The sequence below is a fragment of the Danio rerio genome, chromosome 1, assembly GCF_049306965.1.
Source record: "Danio rerio strain Tuebingen ecotype United States chromosome 1, GRCz12tu, whole genome shotgun sequence".
Lineage (NCBI taxonomy): Eukaryota > Metazoa > Chordata > Actinopteri > Cypriniformes > Danionidae > Danio > Danio rerio.
In genome coordinates, this window is record NC_133176.1 from 44,381,036 (window position 1) to 44,401,181 (window position 20,146).

Here is a 20,146-nt window from a genome sequence, read left to right on the forward strand (position 1 = left end):
TTAAAATGTCCTATTACTTTGAAGTGTAAAATAATATTTTAAGAAAGCAAAGACGTTTTTGTAATTAAGAAATATTAATGTTTCAATATATTTGTAATAAATAATATTATTGATTCTCTTTTATTTGCTAAATAGCTTTTTTAATGGATTTTTAATATTTACATTATATAGATTACTATAAATCTAATCAGGAATGTGGCATTCCTGGATCTGATATTTATTTATTACACAGTATGAAAATTGGAGCTGTCGCCTCACAGCAAGGTCACTGGTTAGAACCTCGGCTCAGTTGGCGTTTCTGTGTGGAGTTTGCATGTTCTCCCTGCGTTCGCGTGGATTTCCTCCGCATGCTCCCGTTTCTCCCACAGTCCAAAGACATGCGGTACAGGTGAACTGTATAGGCTAAATTGTCCGTAGTGTATGAGTGTGTGTGTGTGAATGTGTGTCTGAGTGTTTCCCAGAGATGGGTTGCGGCTGGAAGGGCATCCGCGGAGTAAAAACGTGCTGGATAAATTGGCGGTTCATTCCGCTGTGGCAACCCCGGATTAATAAAGGGAGTAAGTTGACAAGAAAATTAATGAATGAATGAAGATTGGAGAAACCATATTATTATTATTAATATATATATATATATATATATATATATATATATATATATATATATATATATATATATATATATATATATATATATATAGTCTTAAAATGGAATTGATTATTAAAGTCCTATTAAGCTTATATTACTGGTCAGACACTGTGTCTGCTGAGTCCACATAAATGTAATTATTCTATACTTACAAAAATTCTATACATATACAATACTAATGCTTGTACAAACAAAAATGGGCAATTAATTGTTTCATCACTAACAAACACAGACACACAATTCATTCATTCAATTTGCCCAAAGGAAGCATTTTTAAACTCCTAAATAAAATCCAATCTAAAAAAGAACAGACAAAAAGGACACATATATTTATACATGTAAATATATACATGTATAAAAAAAAGGAAAAATCACAATATTGCAGGGCTCTACAACATTCATCGAATCATTTGAAGACCAAATTATTAGCTATAATATTTAAGTTCTGACATGACAATCGATTTGGATTTGAATACATGATAAAACATCAAAACAAAAAACAATGCCTCTCCTCTCCTTTTCTTTTTTTTTTCTTTTTTAAATTGGCTATTCTATATTCTATATACATACAGTGCTCAGCATACATTAGTACACCCCTTACAAATCTATCTTTTAAATTCATATTTTAATAGGAAACTATACAATATTGTATTTGTGCATATACATTAATCAGTACTGAAGCCAAATCTGGAGCTTATTTAAGAAAATAACCTACGATAACAAAAAAAAACTAGTACACCCAAATTTATATCTTCTACAAAAATATTAAACACAAGTTTAATAAAGAGGAAAAATCAAGAAAAAAAAGGAAAAATTTTGTAGGCTGTAATTTATTTTTGCAATATTTAGCTTGAATTTAATTGTACTATCTCTCAACTTCTAAATATGTTTGGTGACCAAAATATTATTTTAATAAATATATCTGTTTAATAAATCTGTTTTGTTTAAATGAAACAAGATACATTCATTAAATCATTTTATTTTCGGCTTAGTCCCTTTATTAATCTGGGGTCGCTACAGAGAAATGAACAACCAACTTATCTAGCACATTTTTACGCAGCAGATGCCCTTCCAGCCGCAACCCATCACTGGGAAACAACCATTCACACACATTCACTACGGACAATTTAGCTTACCCAATTCACCTGTACCGCATGTCTTTGGACTTTGGACTCGCATGTCTTTGGACAGCACTACCTACTGCGCCACCGCGTCACCCAACAAGAAACATTGTCTATATTAATATTCATTTTCAAAATGGAGTGTACTCAGTTATTCTGAGCACTGTGTAAATATATAATAAAATGTCAAGTGGATCACTAGAGCCCTGCAATATGTGTTAAACAATAATAATAAATAATACAGTTATCAAATTGAATATTTTGCATATTTTATTAATTTCTATATTATAGTTTCTTCATGATTTATGACGTTAAAACAATCCATCAAAATAAATACATCAATTTCTTGTTTTTTTTACCAGCCATAGTTTGCAGAAGTGCGCTAAATAAATAACAATGGGAAAAAGATTCTTTTTCAAAACTAAAAAAAGGCTCCGGTGCTAGACCATCATGGCATCATACTGTGATACTTATGGGATATGCGCCTGCAATCCAGCGCTCTCAGAAAATACAAGTTGAAGTAAACACTAGTCCGAGAACAGGATCACATCTTTTGTAAAAGGGGAAACAGATAAATAGTGGATGATGCCCACCTGAGATGCATTAAACCAGTCAGATTCTCCACTCGTGTTCTCAAATGAATCTTCATAAGCAAACAATGTCAAGAAGAATATACGACACTGTCAGTAATAGGCACACTATTAACATTACAATTTTCTGCAGTACTTTCACATTTGGTCCAAATATATTGGTGGTCTCTGTGAAAGTCATTCCAACTGTATGTGACCACAAGAGACGTCAACAAAGTTCTTTAAAGCCACTGTTAAATCATCGTTTCGAATGCTTCTATAATCTAGTGCATAATCTTTATGCGTGACCAATAATCATCTAAAATTAATTTCAGAGAAGTAAAGGCTGAGCAGTGAAAATATCAAGTATCAATTACTATTTACATATTTCACTTCACTAAGACGAATCAGAGTAAACAGATATCTAATGGACATGACAAGCTAATCTTATCCTGGTATTGAACTAGCAAGCATGCCGTAAGTTGTGTGAATTTGCCAAATTCATCTGTCATTATTGGTAGTTACAATTATACGATGTCCATGTAGACTGAGTCGACTAACAATCACAAGCCACTCTGTTTCAAATGTTGTCGTGACATCACATAAAATACTGACAGCAGACTAAAGCATGCTAAAGTTTACATACATGACATATTCAGCTTGTCAGCTTGGATTATATTTACAGTGAACGCTCTTGAGCTACCCGAGACAGAGAAGTGATTGTTTTTATAGTCCATGTTTATCAAAAGTGAAAGAAAGGTTGGGTTACTGCGCAGCTTCGCTTGCAATGCCACCTCATGTCCACCGATAGATGTTGTCATGCACCACAGTTTATTCGTTTAATCACAAATATTATTTCTTTTACACAAATTGTACATTGATGTAAACACTCTATAGATTAAAATACATAATTCCAGTCATTACACTAGATCAATAGTCATATCTCACGTCCTGAGCTTTTAAAAGAAACCGAACAAAGAACTGAAGATGTGTTCCGAGGGGCACAGTATGAAGATTGGAGAAACCATCGATTAAAAACGTCTAACTGCTATGGCTATTTCAAAGTCCATACAAAAGGACTTTAGAGATTCTGTTTTTGATTCTCCATCTTAAAAAAAAATTAAAACAACAAATATAGACAACTTAATTTTAAGAGGAAAAATAAACTTTGTTTCAGGTAATTCACCCTGCTTAGTACAGTAAGTCAAACGCATTTTACATTTAAATACACAAAAATTTAATCTTACCAATACTTTTCTGCATTAGAGGGGATTTACAAATTCAATTTACAATCCTTTTTCACTTCAAGTGTCAGCAAACGCAGAGCAAAGCAATGTGTCGCCCATGCAAAAGGAATGACTTCAAACTGAGGGTCCTGGAAGTGTAGACAGTAGGGCAGAAATGGCTGTTGTACTGATCTTAGCGAAATCGGATGACAAGTAACATGGAGTTACTCTATTTCTGAGGACTAAAGTATCTAATGCTGTATCTGCGGAAGTCCAAAAGCGCAGGACACTTTTAACTAGCGTCTGTATGATGTTTTTAAGAAATGTCAATATCTTCTTTAATCAGATTGGTTACAGCTGAAAATTCACTGCATTACATTTCTAAAGATGGAGACTCTGCAGTTTAGCCACAGTTTAACATTCTCTGCTACCACATGAAGAGAATTTATACACTTAAAACATCCATATAGACTGTGTGAATGACTTGGGACGCATGTCCACAGAAGCGTTTTTGTGCTGCAGAAACACGAGCGATGTTCTAAAAACGCCCATCGCTTCTCTGACTGTTGAAAGTTTTGAAAAACAATGAGCGTAAAACATACACTCATTGCATGCCTATCCTGTACTTAACTCAGCTCAGGAAAAACGCTTCAGTGGCCAGGTGCACATACTGTGATAGCAGTTGAATATTCTGAATGTAGTGCTGCTTTTCTTATATTTTTAATTACAGATAAATGATGTTCATTGGTGCGTTGTGGCCACAGACTAGTGAAAGTGCAGTTTTGCTTGGATTGGTCCCACTGTCTCTAATAACTATGAACTATTTGGAGCAATCTCGGAGAGTATCATAGCAACCGATTCCACTCTGTAAATCCAATCCAAAGTCTGTCATGCATCCTGGTGAGTGTATGTCTTCTGCTTGGGTGTTATATTACCTTCATTTTGATGCTTAATTTGCCATGGTGATCCTACTGATCTTTTTTTTTTTTTTTGGTCTGTTCTATAGAGACGTGTCTTGGTGAATGCTCTGCAAACAGCACAGTAGTTGGTAATACGGACTACCAGGGGAAGCCACCATCTCAAAGACAGACTGGAAGGCCCTGCGGTCTAACTCCTCATCGATCTGATGTCGGTAGAAGTCCATAGCGACCAAGCAAAAGAGGCTAATGTCCACCGTGTCAGATTTCCCCATGCGGCTGATGACATGAGGCAGGCTACAGCGGAAGAAACAAGTTAAGGAAAACGTGGAGGAAGAGGAAATGGAAAAGCATGAAGTGTGCTGTTACCAGTGCAAGGTAGGGGTGTAACAGTAGATTAATTCATACATTTTTGGTGCAGGCTTTTTGGGTATCATATGCATGTTTAATGCTATTTCACACCTGTAGATTGACGGTTTTGTTCCGAAACAGAGAATAAAATTGTTACAATGTTGCACTTTGTTCATGGTATGGTTCGCTTTCACTCTGCAAAGTTTCTAAAAGGACCAAAATAGCAAGTCACGTGCAAGTAAACTCTCTCACTTAGCTGTCATGCGTCCTTATTTAATCTGTGACAATAAACAATAAGACATTATAAGCAAAAAGCTGCGGTTTAATTTGGAACGGTGACACCCACAAACATACACCAAATATAAATGTAGATTTTCTAATACATAGCCGTTGGCTAAAATTATGCATTACAGGCTTTATATTCTAGAGAGAAATAACAGATAAACCAAGACTGCAGTTGAGTTAATTTTTCTAATGGATAAACTGCTCTCATTAATAGTTCAGCATGCTTTCACTTTCATAATTGACATGAAACGCACATAAACTGGTATAAATGATGACATCCTGCCCTACTCATAATGCTCTCTTCATATAGCCGTATATGCTTATTACATAACCATAATACACTGAGATATTTCCTGGTTTATTAGTCCGTTGGATCGTATTGCTTTCTCACTACAATTGATCCTCTCCAGAGTTCGTTTCAATCGAGCCAAAACCACCCCATTCAGGCGATTGTTTTGGCGAGGATCCGAGCGCTATTACTGGGTTCAAATATGCCAAACGAATTATGCTAACTGGGGAAACGCACCAGGTTCTGAAACTAAAGTCTAGGTGTGAAAGCACCCTAGGACACACCTCCTGTCCTAAAAGTGCAAAAAGCCTTGTTTTGTTAATTTTGATGCTTTACTTTAGAATCTTTTCAATTCTGTCAAATTTATTAGGGACAATCAAACAATAAATACTGTTTTGACATGCTTTGATGTGGCATGTCAGATCGCTATATTGATGCCCGATTTACAAATGGCAGCAGAATGCAAGTCAATCATTACTTCCTCACTACTAATTATAGAGTAAAAAAATGCACATCTCTCAAATTTTTTTTAACTCTATTAGCCTATTTGTTAATAAGGCTTTATTACTGTTATTGATGCCATAGTTATTAGATGTATAACTTTGAAGACATATGGAATAATGTGTAAAAAAAAAAGTACAACTTCTATTTTATAATTAGATTTAAATGTAAAAACTGCCTTTTGAGCAATTTACCTGTTAGCATAAAACAGTTTGCAGAGTGTTTATTTTATTCAAATATAAAAGTAAATAATTGATTAATATGGCCTTTGTTATTAATTCCCTTTATCATTATATTAATGTAAAAAATAATAGTGCAGCTTCATCTATACTTTACAGCACAGGTGTCAAACTCAGTTCCTAAAGGGCTGCAGCTCTGCACAGTTTAGTTCCAACCCTAATTAAACACACCTGATAAAACTAATTGAGTCCTTCAGGCTTGTTTGAAACCTACAGGTAAGTGTGTTGGAGCAGGGTTGGAACTAAACTGTGCAGGGCTTCAGCCCTTTTGGAACTGAGTTTGACACCCCTGCTTTACAGCATTAGCTGTAATAGGTCAAGAATTTAGTTTACAACTGAATTCATATAAAGACAATATCTTCAGTAAACCTTTGTTTAAAAAACAATGTTGTAATGTAATTTCAAAACAGATTTACACACTAAGGGGTGCATCAATTACAGCAATCAAAAGATAATTTGTTTAAGGATACAGGGCAGAGATCCACTGGCTGGTCGAGGCACTGACAAAGAAACAGGACAGGCTCCACATGGCCATGGCGACAGGCGTTCTCTGTGTGAAATTGGACAGTGAGAGCAGGACCCAATCCCGGACCATGGAGGACTGACCAGTGGCATGAAGCGTCTGAAACACCTGTAGTAAGAAGTACAATTTCAGTATCATCCAGCGACTATTTTAGCTTTTATTAATAGTTGAATTTTTATTTTGTTTTCATTTTACTTTTAAAGTTTTAGTAATTCTAGTGGAGTTTTTTTGTCATATTTATTGTCACATTTATTCCAATTTATAGTTGAATTTTTTATCGAGTTATAATTAAAGAATATTTCCGTGACAACTGCCTGAATACAATAATTATTTATTTATTCACCAAACATTTATATTGTTTAAGCATTAACTTTGGCTACACTGACTTCTTGTAGCTCAACTAGTCACAGTTTGATTCCCAGGGAACTGATCAAATGTGTAATTTGTGCCTAAATCAAAAATCAGAATCAAAAAAAATATGTAACTTGTATACAGTGTTGTTTTGGATAGAAAATGCACACATATAAATGTAAAAATATCTGTGTAAGCAGTGCTTCATATATCACTACACTATGATAACAGACAACTGAACTGACCTTTTTATAGATTTCCCTGATATTTTGCTAATATGACCAAACCTTTACAAACAAATTCATTTAAGATCACAGAGTGCATAAAGCATTACAAAAGACATCAGTGCCTAAAATATGGCACTTGCCTTGTAGACCACTGTAGCCATGAACTGTGGGTAAGGCTGCTGATTGGACAGGAACTCCCCAATGACTTTGTTCATAACATCCTGCAGTGGGAAAAAGTCATCCAGGAACTGAGGAAGGATCCTGGCCACAACACGTGCCTCACTCGGAAAACCTTTGCGAATCCTGGCGCAAGAAATTGCCACAGATTAGGCAGATATATTGTGATGAATCACTGGAACAAAAATATATGGTTAAACATACATACCTGTCAAACAGAACAGATACACGCTCCATTGCGACGATGACTGACTCGCTGTCAGGAGCTGTGGGGTCTGCATCAGCAGGACGTCCAGGACTTCCCTTCTCCTTTCCTGTAGTGTAAAATGAGGGCCATCATTAAGAGGAACAGTTTGGTTTCTTTACATTCCAAATAAGAAAAATCTCAGTTTTTTTACAAAATAATAAGAACATTAATATGCGTAAGTGATTAGTTCACTACCAGAATGAAAATGTCCTGATGATTTACTACCCACTTGACATCCAAAATGAATTCAATTTAGTCCTTGAAAATGATTTATGGTTTTTGAGGAAAACATAGAGCATCATTCACCATATAGTCGACTTTAGCGGTTTTCGGTGGTTTCAATTTGCAAATTGCAGTTTCAGTGCAGCTACAAAGGGCTCTGAACAATCCCAGAACTAGAATAGATCGTCATTTTCTTAAAAGCATAACAATCCATGTACTTTATAACAAAAAAAGAACCTTATTCCTTAGCTGGGATAACTTAAAATACTTCAAAGCTACATTTAAAGTTCAAATAATTTACTACCAGAACATTTCCACAGTATAGAGAAAACACTGGAAGAAAATCTATTTGTTTAGCAACTGAAGAAAGAAAGAAATGATTTTGGATGACTAGCAGGAGCGCAAATTTATCACATTTTTCTGGAAGTGAACTAATCACTTAAAACAACCTTAAACATAAAGCACTTTCTTAAAGGAACACTCCAGTTTTTCTTAAAATAGGCTTTTTTTTTTTTTTTTTTACAAATCCCGTAGCTGAGTTTTACCATTTTGTGAATCCATTCAGTTGATTTCAGAGTCTGACAGGAGCACTTTTAGCTTAGCAGAAATCACTGAATCGGATGTGCCCATTAGCATCTCGCTCAAAAATGGCCGAAGAGTTTCAGAAGATTTCCTATTTAAAGCTTGACCTTTTGCAGTTACATAGTGTACTGAGACTGACAGAAAATTAAAAAGATGCTATTTTCCTATTGCTAGGAACTATACACAGATTTGAAGGTGCAGGTGTACGGCTTAGTGCTGGGGTCTTTTTTTCCAGGCACTGCGTAATTTTTATCGTGCCTGCTGCAGCCAGTGTACAGCAGCATAGTTTCTTGAACATTATGCTGGAATGATAGTATTGTTCCTAGTCATATCGGCCTAGAAAGGTGCAACTTTTTATTTTCTATCAGTTTTAGTACACAACGTAACTACAGAAAAGTCACGCTTTAAACTGGAAATCCTTAAATAGAAACTATCAAACTTAAAATATTTTTAGGCCAGATACTAATGGTCAAATGGCTAAGCTAATAGTGCTCTCACCAGACATCAGCTGAATGGATTGAAAAATGGCAAAACTCAGCTGTTTAACTCTAGAGAAGCTGTAAAAATACCTAATTATTATTATTATTTTTATTTTTTTGAAAGTGGAGCGTTGTTTTAAAGAACTCATTCTGCTGCTATGTGCTCTGTTAGTAAGGTGAGTATCTATAAATTGAGCCTGCTCTTATGGCTGCTACTGTTAGTAGGGTGGGTCAGTATTGAAGATGAAGCTGAAATGTGTCCTGCCTTCCTCTCCAGCCACACCTGTGTACATGCAGGTGAGCATGAGACCCAGGGCAGCCATGGCGCGGTGTGGACTGGGCATGTTCACGCGGTCAACGCTGAGCTTGACCAGTGTCTCTGCATCCATGCGTGAAAGCTGCTCAGACAGAAGCAGCCGCTCCAGACCTCGCAGGACGCAGTGGTAGATGATGGACGGTGTGGCCTCCTCGCTCGCGGACAGAATCATGCAGCACAGCTGGATATGCAGAGAAGGTAAAATAGAAGAGAGAGAAGGGTCAATGACAGAGTGTCAAAGATAAAGAAGAGAAAAAATTTGTAATCATTAGTTTAATGTTCAAGTCCTTCATTCTTAGAAATGTGTCTTTGGATTCATATCGCTTTGAAAATCTGTATTACATTCTTACCTCATGTCCAAACAGAGTTAAGAAAGCATAACGTTTTTTTTTTTTATTTGTTAGACAGGATGCTTAATATGATGAAAATGTGTACACAGACAGTTGTGTACAGATATTTTACCTCTCTTGAAGGTCTTTTCTTTGACCAGAGTTTTGGCAATCTCATGCCAAGTGTTACAACTAGGGATACAGAATCTGAGCACTTTGAAATCCACAGATGATTGAGTCTATTCATTTTCCTGTGTAAATTGATATTCATCCAGTAATATTATTGACTGATATGAAAATGTCCATATGATTTATTTACAATACAGTTTATAAAGTAATACTTTCTGTCTTTTAGTAGATATATTATATGGGAGACTTGCTTTGTTTACCAAATAAGTGGATCCAATTGCATTTGCATTGTAAAAATTTTATTCAAAGTTAAAACCATATTATTTTTTTTTTCATATATGAAGTTTTTAGTTATGATGCTTTAAAAGTCAGTTATTTACAAAATTCTCAGCAGAAATAGCAAAAAATGTCCGCAGATTCCATCTGGCCCTAGTTATAATGGTTATAACCCATATAAATATCTGTTTTATGCTAAGTTGTATAAATGTGGGTACTTTATAACTTCTGTGAATAAGGTTGCTGCTTTGTTTACAAACCAATTACTGTAAAAATTAACAAATAAATATGAAAAAAAAAACTGTCCTACAGATTATGCATGGTTTTTATGAAGGGTGACAAAATGTCACTGCAAGCATCCTTCAGGTTTAAAAAGATAGTAATAATAGTAATCATAAATCAATAAAACCATTTTCCTTACAGCTTTAAATAAGGTGAGCATACACAATTATTTAAAAAATGTTTTGCTGTTTTTTTACATTATGGATATATTAATGACATTAAAATTAGAATTTAATATAAAGAGGATTACTACAAATTTGTATTTATTTATTAAAAGCCCATGAGAGATAGAAGCTAACAAAAAAAGCATTTCTAAAAAATAAAAAAATATAAGTAATTTGTTTTCTGAAATGTAAATCTGTCCCTTGAAGCTTTCAGATATTGTTAATTACAGAATATTACATTATATTATAGAACTCAAGTCAATATCACTTATCTAATAACACTTAACCTAAGATTTGTGTAAATAAGTTAAATTATGATATAATCTCTGTTTCATTTAGTGTTTTCAGTAATTCATTTACTTATTGACTATATGTAAATGAAAATATGAATAAAATATTTAATAAAGTTATTTTTAGAAGATTGTTTCTTTGCTTCAATAATATCAAACTATCTATTTATATATATATATATATATATATATATATATATATATATATATATATATATATATATATATATATATATATATATATATATGTATTATTTATTTTTTTTCATTATGAAAATTAGTTTTTTTGTTGTTGATTTGACGTCACATTTTAGAAAACATTTTATGCATGATTCATCAATTTATAGATTAAACAAAAATAAATAAACAAACAAACTGGACATTGAAAGTATATAGATTAGACATATGTTATTCCTGTAATATTTAATATTATTATTTTATTTTTTCTTTCTCTCAAAGTGTATTAAGTTATTTTAAGTTTTATATGTTATTCTTGTTGTATTATTATTTTTATGTAAACCTACAATTTTAACCTTTTTCAATTTGTATGACTGTTTAAAGTAATAAAAATTGTGGTTTAAAAAAATTAACAAACAAACATCTCATGTCAACCCAATAGTCATCCAGAAACCGCTCATATGGATTACAAAATCAAACTGATCTATTAACAGATTATAATTTTATATATTAACACATTATAATGTGGTCTCCTCCCACCTGAATGATGCCGGCGTTGAACTCAGAGCCAACATCCAGCGGGTAGTTCTCCATCATGTAGAAAGCCACGGCGCACATCACCAACACATGCTGCTGGTTGTGCAGATTTACACAGCTGAAAAAGAGACACACACACATAAACAGCATTAGTCCTAAACACACTTGCGTATTTTCAGCGAGGCGATCTGATGCTAATTCTAGCGCTGGTCTTTAATGAAGGATCTCAGATCTCAGTAAGACACCATACATTACAGCTAATGAGGAGCTGATGACCATGCAGCGTGCCGTGTGTGTTGTCATTCCCTGTGTGAACATATTATTGAGTCTACCAGCATGCCACAGAGACTTTGGCATTAGCTTTGACTGCATGGGGCTTAACCTCTTAAGAGATGTGCTAACAGTGTGAAGCCTTTCATCCTATATTCTCTTAAATGAAACGGCAAACACCAAGAGTTTGTGCGAGACTAATGAGTGGTCGCCGTTGGCTGCTGTAGGGAGTGGTGTGGTGGTGGGGTTAAAGCTCAGGGCTGCTAAGAGAAAGGTTAGTGAATTCAGTCCACACAAAGAGTGAGCTATGAGCCTTCATCATTGACTGGAATCAGGAGAAAGTCTGCTACAATGGCTAATTAAGAGCAGCTAAAGTCTCTAGGTTTTTCTAGTATTTTCTGAGCCCAAAGAAATGGAGAAGTTATGTATATTTGCATTCACTACTTACTTCTATTTTAAAGATATATTTATAATCTGCTTTTTGTCCTTTCTCTGTAATTCTGTTGCACTGTAGAAGCTCTGTCTCAAAAACAAATTCCTTGTATGTGTGAACATACCTGGCAATAAAGCGCTTTCTGAATCTGACATTAACCTTTCTGCATACTAGTGGACATTTTTCTCTCTCTTTTTGGCTATAAATCTCTATTGAACATTTAATATATATGGATTGTGGATTAATATATATGGATTATGGAGAAACATGGATTTCAGGGTCTGTTTTGGATTGTTTTTAATGTGACTGCACAAATAACAACACTTTAAAATAAATGCAATCTCTGATCATTTATTTGTTCAAGACTATAATGATACACAAAATATCTGCTAAGCCTTTAGTATATATATATAAATATATATATATATATATATATATATATATATATATATTTTCTGAATATTTTCTTTTGTGTTCAATAGAATAAAAGAAACTAATTAGGGATGCACAATATATCGGCAGCCATATCGTTATCGGCCGATAAATGATATTTTTATGATTATCGTTATCGATCCGATGTCAAAATTAGGCCGATATCTTTAAGCCAATAAATTACATAATTGTACAGAACTGACTGCCTCGCGCACGCATGGGCGGAACTTGTTCAGACTTGTCCAGTGCACTGTAATGGAGCTTTCCTCACATTGTTTTTTCCTTCAAGTCCATCCTTTCTTCATGGGGTACTGCTGGGCGTTAATTACTTTTGGTTAATAACTATTTTGGTTTAAATCGCACACATGCTAAAGAACTCCTTGGGTTGTTTGTAATCTAATATAAATAAATAGTTGCTTGTCATGTTTTGTTGATGTAGGATTGTATTCAGTTCAATCGGCATGTTTATAATGATTACAACGAAGGCTTGTGATGGCTATTACCACACACGCACACACATAGTGAGCTGACCGAGCCTTCACAACAGCACCGGGGAGAGGCGCGCCAGTCACTAAATCTAGCGAATGGGTTCTTAACTGTCCGCCACATTTTGTCTTTATATTATGCTCTGTGTTTGTCATAAAGTCATCTGTGTTCAATGCTCAGGTGTTGTATCAAAATCTGAGTTGAGGACAAATATGACTTCGCTTCATCACACAGCGGCTTTAGTTATTTTTCAAACTCACAGCGGTTCATTTTTCCCACAATTGACAACAAGACCGATTGACAAGCAGCACCCACATGCTTTCAATAGAATCTAGAACACTAAATGGGATGAATTAATGCCGCGTTTTCTAAAGTAATACTATCTGTATTCAGCTTTTCGCTTGTACGGTGGCTCTGAACTTTCAAAACACTTTTCTCAAAACGCTTTTTCTGACATTGTATATTTCTACATGTGTAGATTACTGTGACACGTTTTATTCAAGAACATTTGAGCTAGTTTCAGTCCTTAGTTCTTTCGGTTTCATTTTACTTAAGACATATTTATTAAACTTGTTTGTTGATGAACAAGTTTTGGCCTCCAAATCTTAAGAGTTATCGGTTATCAGTATCGGCCCACAAATCCATATCGGTGCATTCCTAAAACTAATAATGGTTTGAAGCAAATAAAGTGTAAGTTAATGACAGAATTTTCATATTAGGATTAAATATGCCTTTAATTAACAGTAGAAAATTAAGAAATTAAATAGTTACATTATGTAAACAAGCTGTATGTGTGAAAGCTAAAGTTTAGACAGACAGTAAATAATGTGTGTTAGGTGTGTTTGTGTGCGTTCAGTTTTAAGCATTACTCACTGTGCTAAAGCTTTAAGGTTAGACAGCAGGTATTCACTGACAGTCGGTATAAGCTGTCGCGCTGTATCGTCCAGTAGGTCACACTCCAGCACATACAGAACTCCATGAAGAGCCCCGATTCGACTGGGCAGATGAGTGCTGCGTAACGTGCTCTCCAGCAGACGGCAAACAGGCTCTGCAATGGCTTTATCCTGATACAGGTACATCAGTCCACATTGTTAACATCAGTCACATATAAAGAGTCAAAAGTGCATGTAAACACTCACCATGCCAAGCACTGCTGCTGCTTTACAGATTGCTGGAACAAGGTATTGGTTGAGGATCTCATCTTCTGGTGGATGCACCTTCTGCAGTTCAGTCAGTGTGGAGAACATCATATCAAACTGATTCCTCTCGGTGAAGAGATCAGACACTGCCAGCAGCTAAAAGAGAGAGATAGAAGAGGTGAGTGAACTGCAACGGAAGTGTAGTTTAGAACATTTACATTGTCATTTAGCAGATGCTTTTGTTTAAAGTGACTTACAATTAAGGAGGCATTCAGAGATTCAACAGCAAGAGGCAATACTAAATATACAACTGTTTGTGCTCAGAGAATTAAGTGCTAGTTTTGGAGACGGGTTTCCCAGTGATGGGTTGCTGCTGGAAGGGCATCTGCTGCGTAAAACATATGCTGGATAAGTTGGCAGTTCATTCAGAAGTGTCGTCAATACACTACTAACAGCTTTGAACCAGGCATCACACCCCTGAGCATGCCTTGGGCAGGAATTATTTACATTTTTTATACTGTGAAGTGGGTATTCCTGGAAGAAGGACTGAGGTTGTGTCCACGAAAGCAGTTTGTTCCACAGGCAAGCATATCTTTTTAGTTGTTTTCTATGAGACCACTTCATATTTTTTAGAATTGAGTATGTTTCAAACAGAGCACTGTGTGTGCAGTTTTTATTTTTGGAATTTTTTTTAAAGAGCCCATATTATGGGTTTTTGAAAATTCCCCTCCATGTAGTGTGTAACACAGCTCTAAGTGAAGTGAAGTATCCAGCTAAGGCTTAAATCTGTAAGAATACAGTGTTTAAAACTGTTGATTCATCTAGTCGACTCATAGTGCTTCAAACGAGTCGCCTTGATACCGATTCATTAGGTGTTTCGCCATGACGTACGAACGAAACCAAGTTATTCACGTGCACGCGCAAACCCGGGAGATTTCAAACCTGAGGCCCCGCCCTCTGACGCAGAAACCCAGACACACACCCACAAACACACGCAGACACACACACAAACATGCCGGTCGATTGAAGTCTCACTGCAGATGGATATATTGAGTCTCTACCCAAAGATGAAACCTCAGCATTATAGCCAAGCAGTTGGAAACTACTGGAAACTTCTGGAAGCTACATGCTACAAAGAATACTTCATCAGCGTTTGATAAAGGAAGGATCAGTAAAGAGTAACTTACTGCTGGACATGTCAGGATGGATTTTTCTTCCTCCATTTCTCAAGTGTAAGTACGTGCGATTAAAGTTGCCTCGTTGACTCTAGCTTGCAAATGTATTTAGTTGTGATTTGTTACTTGTAACCGCGTGTACTGTATCAGGTTAACTCGCTATATTCTCTTATCGCGTGCAAAGTCACGTTAAAAACGCGACGCGTGCTGCTTTGTTAACGGAGCTCCGTGGACGATGAGAAGTGTGTGTGCGCGCGATGTCGTCCGGAGGTGTGTGTGTTTGTTTGTGTGTGTGTGTGTGTGTGTGTGTGTGTGTGCGCGCGCGTTGTCGTCCGGAGCAGGGTTAAGTGCGTGTGTGTGTGTGTGTGCAATATGTGTGTGTGTGTGTGTCTGTGAAAAGAGCAGAGTGAGAAGCTAGGAGATCTCCTCAACTGTTTTTGGAGTTTTTGCTCAATAAAATAGTTAGTCGTCTGAATTTTCAAGTCCATAGTCTGTATTTACATTGACCCACTGGCAGCTAAAATCCACGCCTACACTATCAAGCGTGTATGAACTGTGATTACTTTTATATTGCTGATTAGCTGTTGTGCATTTCACTCTGACTGAAGGCAGTCGACCAATCGCAACAGGCTGTCATTGGTCCAATCAGCGCAGATTAGATTCGCGCTAAGGAGGGGTTTGGGAACAAATGAATCACTGGACGATTCATACGGGAGTCGCTGGGATAATTAGGTAAAAATAAATGCAGATTATAAGACCATGAAAGTGTTTTTTTGACCTTGCATGCATATTAAACTGTTGTTGGAGACCCTTACAACCAAGATATGACCCTATTTCATGTATAATATGGGCTCTTTAATTGAAGGAAATGTTAAAATACGAAATTATAGTAAAACGCAGCGCTAAAGAAGTGTTCACAGTGCACGTTTTTAGGCCTTGATCACACCAAATGCACTTTTTATGATGAGAGGCCTTAAGAGCCTTTTTTTGAATGGCTTACTAATCAGTCCATCCAGTATTTAGCAATCTGCGTTCGCTGAATTTATCGCAAAATCAAGCAAACTCTTGTATTTTTTCTAAAATGCCTTGGATTCGGGATCTAATCGATTTCTATGAGGTCATCTCGACACGGATTCCCTCAAAAACAAAGGCCATATGAATGCAAACAACCCTCGCTAAGCCATGATTTTATACACATCAAGATCGTAGGTGGCAGTATATACACCTTATGCTGGTCTGTAACTCAGCATTTAACTAGATAAAGAAGACACTGCACGTTAAATATGAGTAAACAATCAAAGTTGCATTTACCCACAAAAATTACGGTGAAAGACTAAGAAAAATTGAGGTGAGTGAAATTACTTAAATAAAGACTTGTTGCAGGCACAGCACATAACACCGGCAATGTGTCACGCCTTTTCACAGTGCACACGCTAGCAGAGCAGAAAGCAGGGTGTGTGCGCATTTTTTTTAAACTGCTTTTATTCTAGCCAAAATAAAACAAATTTCATTTAATAAAATGTAACATTTAAATTTAATAAAAAAATTTCTTCAGAGCAAAACATATTAGTAAGTACAGTGGAAAAATCCTTGCTCTGTTAAACATAATTTTGGAAATATTTGAAAATAAAAAAAAATTCACATGAGGGCAAATAATTTTGAAAAAACAAAACTTTTACATTTTTTTTTTTACAGAGATGGCCTTCATAAGAGACTTCCTGTGCAATGATTCAGTGGATTTTGATGTTTAAGCTGTTTTGCACACACAATTTAAACTGTATCCTTTAAATTTAAGTTGCAGAACCCAATGTATGGGTCAAGGAGTAATAAAAAATATAATAAAGACCTTTGTCTGTGTTATTTTTTATAGCAAATCAACACAAAATAATGCCGCAAATATTGAGAAAAGCTGCAACAAAATCAGTCATTTAAGACCGCGAAATTCAGAAAAAAGGTCTTACAAAATCATGGAAGGACTGACTAATGGTTACAAGCATTTTGTGTGCAGTGCACCTTGTGTTTTAACACACTGTGCGCCCGCAGTTGAAAAAAGTCAAGCCTGAGCTGAAAAAGCATGTTATGTCAGTCGCATCTTTTTCATTCACCAATCAAATTATGCAAAAGCGGAGTTTCCGTTGAGGCAAAGAGCATAGAATCACTAAGAGGCGACACTCTAGTGCGATTTGAGAAACAGCCACTAGATGCCGCTAGTGTTGTGGGCTGCCATTTTGGAATGAAAATTCCAATAGAACAACAGCATATTATAAGTCTGTAAAATAAACTATTGAAAGTGCTGATGATTGTGAAAGGAAGTGTTGTATTGTCGTTCTTCAGGTTGTATCTCAGCTTTAATGCGCTTTTTAAATAAAAATGCGCTTGCCATCGCGACAGCAATAAGATCCAATGAACGGCGGATCACTTTCACTACAAAATGGAAGAATCGCGGGGCTGTTGCTGGGCGCCGCTATTGCAATGGAACGTTGCAATGGAAAAGTGTCGTCTCTTGGTGATTCTAAGTTGTTTGGTTGAGGTGACAAGCAGTGTTTGTGTGTTCAAGATGACTACAGAGACTTTTAAAGATGGAAGAGAGACTCACAAATCTTGAATATCACAATCTTATTAAATATTACAGTTATAACAATATCAACAGCAGCACGCACAATAAGCAGCTGATTCAGTTGTTGCCTAGCGAAACACTGCATTACTTTTTTTACTTGTTAACAAAAAAATGCAGTCCGGTGCGCCTCGCGTTCTCAGAGAGTAAAAAAAGTGCATTTGGTTAGATCGGCCACCTAGACTTTTTTTTTCAGAATGACATGTCTTAATAGTCAAAGTGTTTGTTCAGAAACAGTGCTAACCAATATAGATTTACACACTTTAAAGTAGTAAAGGAACAAGAAAGTGTAAAAACAAAAATACAACCCTATTAAGAGTAACCAAAACCACCCTCACCGATCTGACCACCTCACTGATGAGCACGACAGGAGTCTTCCTGCTGCTGGGGCTGCCAGGGAGAATCCACTGACTGTAGAGCTCCAGGAGGAACTGAGAGCAGGAGTGGATGTCAACCCCAGCACGGTGCTTCCTAGACAGGTCGAAAACAAAAGCCAGCACATAGGGGTCAGTCTGGAGGATACTAGCTTTAAGAAGCTATGCTGCCAATAAATCAAATCAGTGGCCAATCAGGTGTGTGTGAGAGTTCTGACCTAGAGTTGATTGGTGATAATTGTGGTGAGGCTGGAGCTGGAGCATCTGCTTCATCTTCCTCATCCTCACCCCATTCCTCCTCCCTCAGAGGTGTGATGTTGTTTCCTAACCACACTGAATGAATCGACACCTACAAAATACAATTTTTATTTTTATTTTTTAGGGTTATATTTGAGTGAACTATTCATTTAGGAAAGGCTAATAGAAGGAAGAAATGTTCTATAGTAGTCAGTTTACTAACTTGACCCAGTTTGTAGTCCATGTTGCCCATCTCCCTCTCTGTGTTAATCTGCAGGAGGAGTTTCTCATGGCTGATGAGTGTGCCTGAATATGCAGATATACATGTAGAGGTGATATATATGACAACATGCACATAGTCAGAGCAAGAGGGCATTTCTGAAATCAAATCAAATCACTTTTATCGTCACATCATCAGCAGCATGTGTGCTATGATGATTGAAAAGCTTGGTGCTGGCTCCAGACAGTACAAAATACAACAGCATACTCCCAAAAAAAAAAAACAGGACAATGTAAAATTGACAATGAATAGGTGTACCCATAGGCAGTATTGTTTGTATGGATATGCAAAGTATGGATTGGTGACCGCTGACCTGCTGTTGAGGATGATAGTGATGGCACAGGGTCCCAGGCTTGATAAGGAAAATGTGTGGCAATGTTGTCTCTCTTTGACACCATGGCCTGAATCTCACGCTCAACCATACCTCTAATCACACTCAACTTCCGGCCAAACCTGAAGAACACACAACAACATATTTAAACACATGTTTAAACCTAGAGGAACAGTACAATAATACAATTAAGCTGCTTTCCCACTGTGTGGTATGTTTTAGCTTACTTTGGGCAAGGACAATAGAGAACACACGAACTGTCACTCGTATCTTTTTGACTGGGGAAAAGTGTAACGGTCAATAAGTGAATAAAACCCCACCTACTAGTACAGGAGCCAATCGCCGATCGCTATACGGTGAAAAAAGCTCGGCCTCTAGTATAGAAGGCTATTATTGATTGCTATAGACTGACAATACTCTGGGGGAGGGGCTTGGACCAGACGTGAGTTTCTGCAGATTTTGTGCGATTTGGATGTTTAGAAATGAAACTAAAGGGATAGTTGTTGTTTAATTTTATTGGTGACTTTTAATATGAATTTCAATCATAATCTTGGTGAGCAGTTTTGGAATTTGATAATTCCCCATTCAAACAGAATACCCGAGCATACTGCCTGAGAGGTGTTTCAAAGATGGCGGCCAAGTGAAATGACTTGCCTTAAAGGGATTTTGCTTTGGTTCAGTTTTGATTGGCTCCATTTGCATTTCCACTACAATTTAGTACTGCTTAAAAGTGTGTGTGTGTGTGTGTGTGTGTGTGTGTGCGTGCGTGCGTGCGTGCGTGCGTGCGTGCGTGCGTGCGTGCGTGCGTGCGTGCGTGCGATTATTGCTTTGTTTGTGTCACCTGTACTGGAAAAACGTTCTGAGAAAAACTTTTCATTCCAGGTCATCCCATCCACTGCTCAACTGCTAATGAAAAAAGGAGA

The 20,146-nt window shown here is 36.4% G+C and overlaps 1 protein-coding gene and 1 long non-coding RNA gene across 9 annotated transcripts in view; one reads left to right on the forward strand and one right to left on the reverse strand.

The window, feature by feature from the left end:
* Nucleotides 1–1,302: 1,302 nt before the first annotated feature.
* LOC141386134 (uncharacterized) lies at nucleotides 1,303–9,317 on the forward strand. Its single transcript, XR_012407385.1, has 3 exons — nucleotides 1,303–4,462; nucleotides 4,569–4,857; nucleotides 9,230–9,317. It is a non-coding gene; the product is annotated as an uncharacterized lncRNA (long non-coding RNA).
* Nucleotides 3,147–20,146, reverse strand: part of htt (huntingtin) — an 80,467-nt gene continuing 63,467 nt past the window's right edge. For 4 of the 8 annotated variants that reach the window (XM_073907825.1, XM_073907623.1, XM_005160016.6 and 1 more), the window contains 12 exons: nucleotides 19,206–19,345; nucleotides 18,836–18,918; nucleotides 18,594–18,724; nucleotides 18,340–18,472; nucleotides 14,213–14,368; nucleotides 13,947–14,137; nucleotides 11,456–11,570; nucleotides 9,236–9,449; nucleotides 7,631–7,736; nucleotides 7,386–7,548; nucleotides 6,615–6,775; nucleotides 3,147–4,776 (listed from right to left, as the gene is read on the reverse strand). In XM_073907825.1, coding sequence (XP_073763926.1) covers nucleotides 4,563–4,776; nucleotides 6,615–6,775; nucleotides 7,386–7,548; nucleotides 7,631–7,736; nucleotides 9,236–9,449; nucleotides 11,456–11,570; nucleotides 13,947–14,137; nucleotides 14,213–14,368; nucleotides 18,340–18,472; nucleotides 18,594–18,724; nucleotides 18,836–18,918; nucleotides 19,206–19,345 — 1,807 coding nt within the window. In that variant the 3' untranslated portion in view covers nucleotides 3,147–4,562. 8 annotated transcript variants of the gene reach the window in all.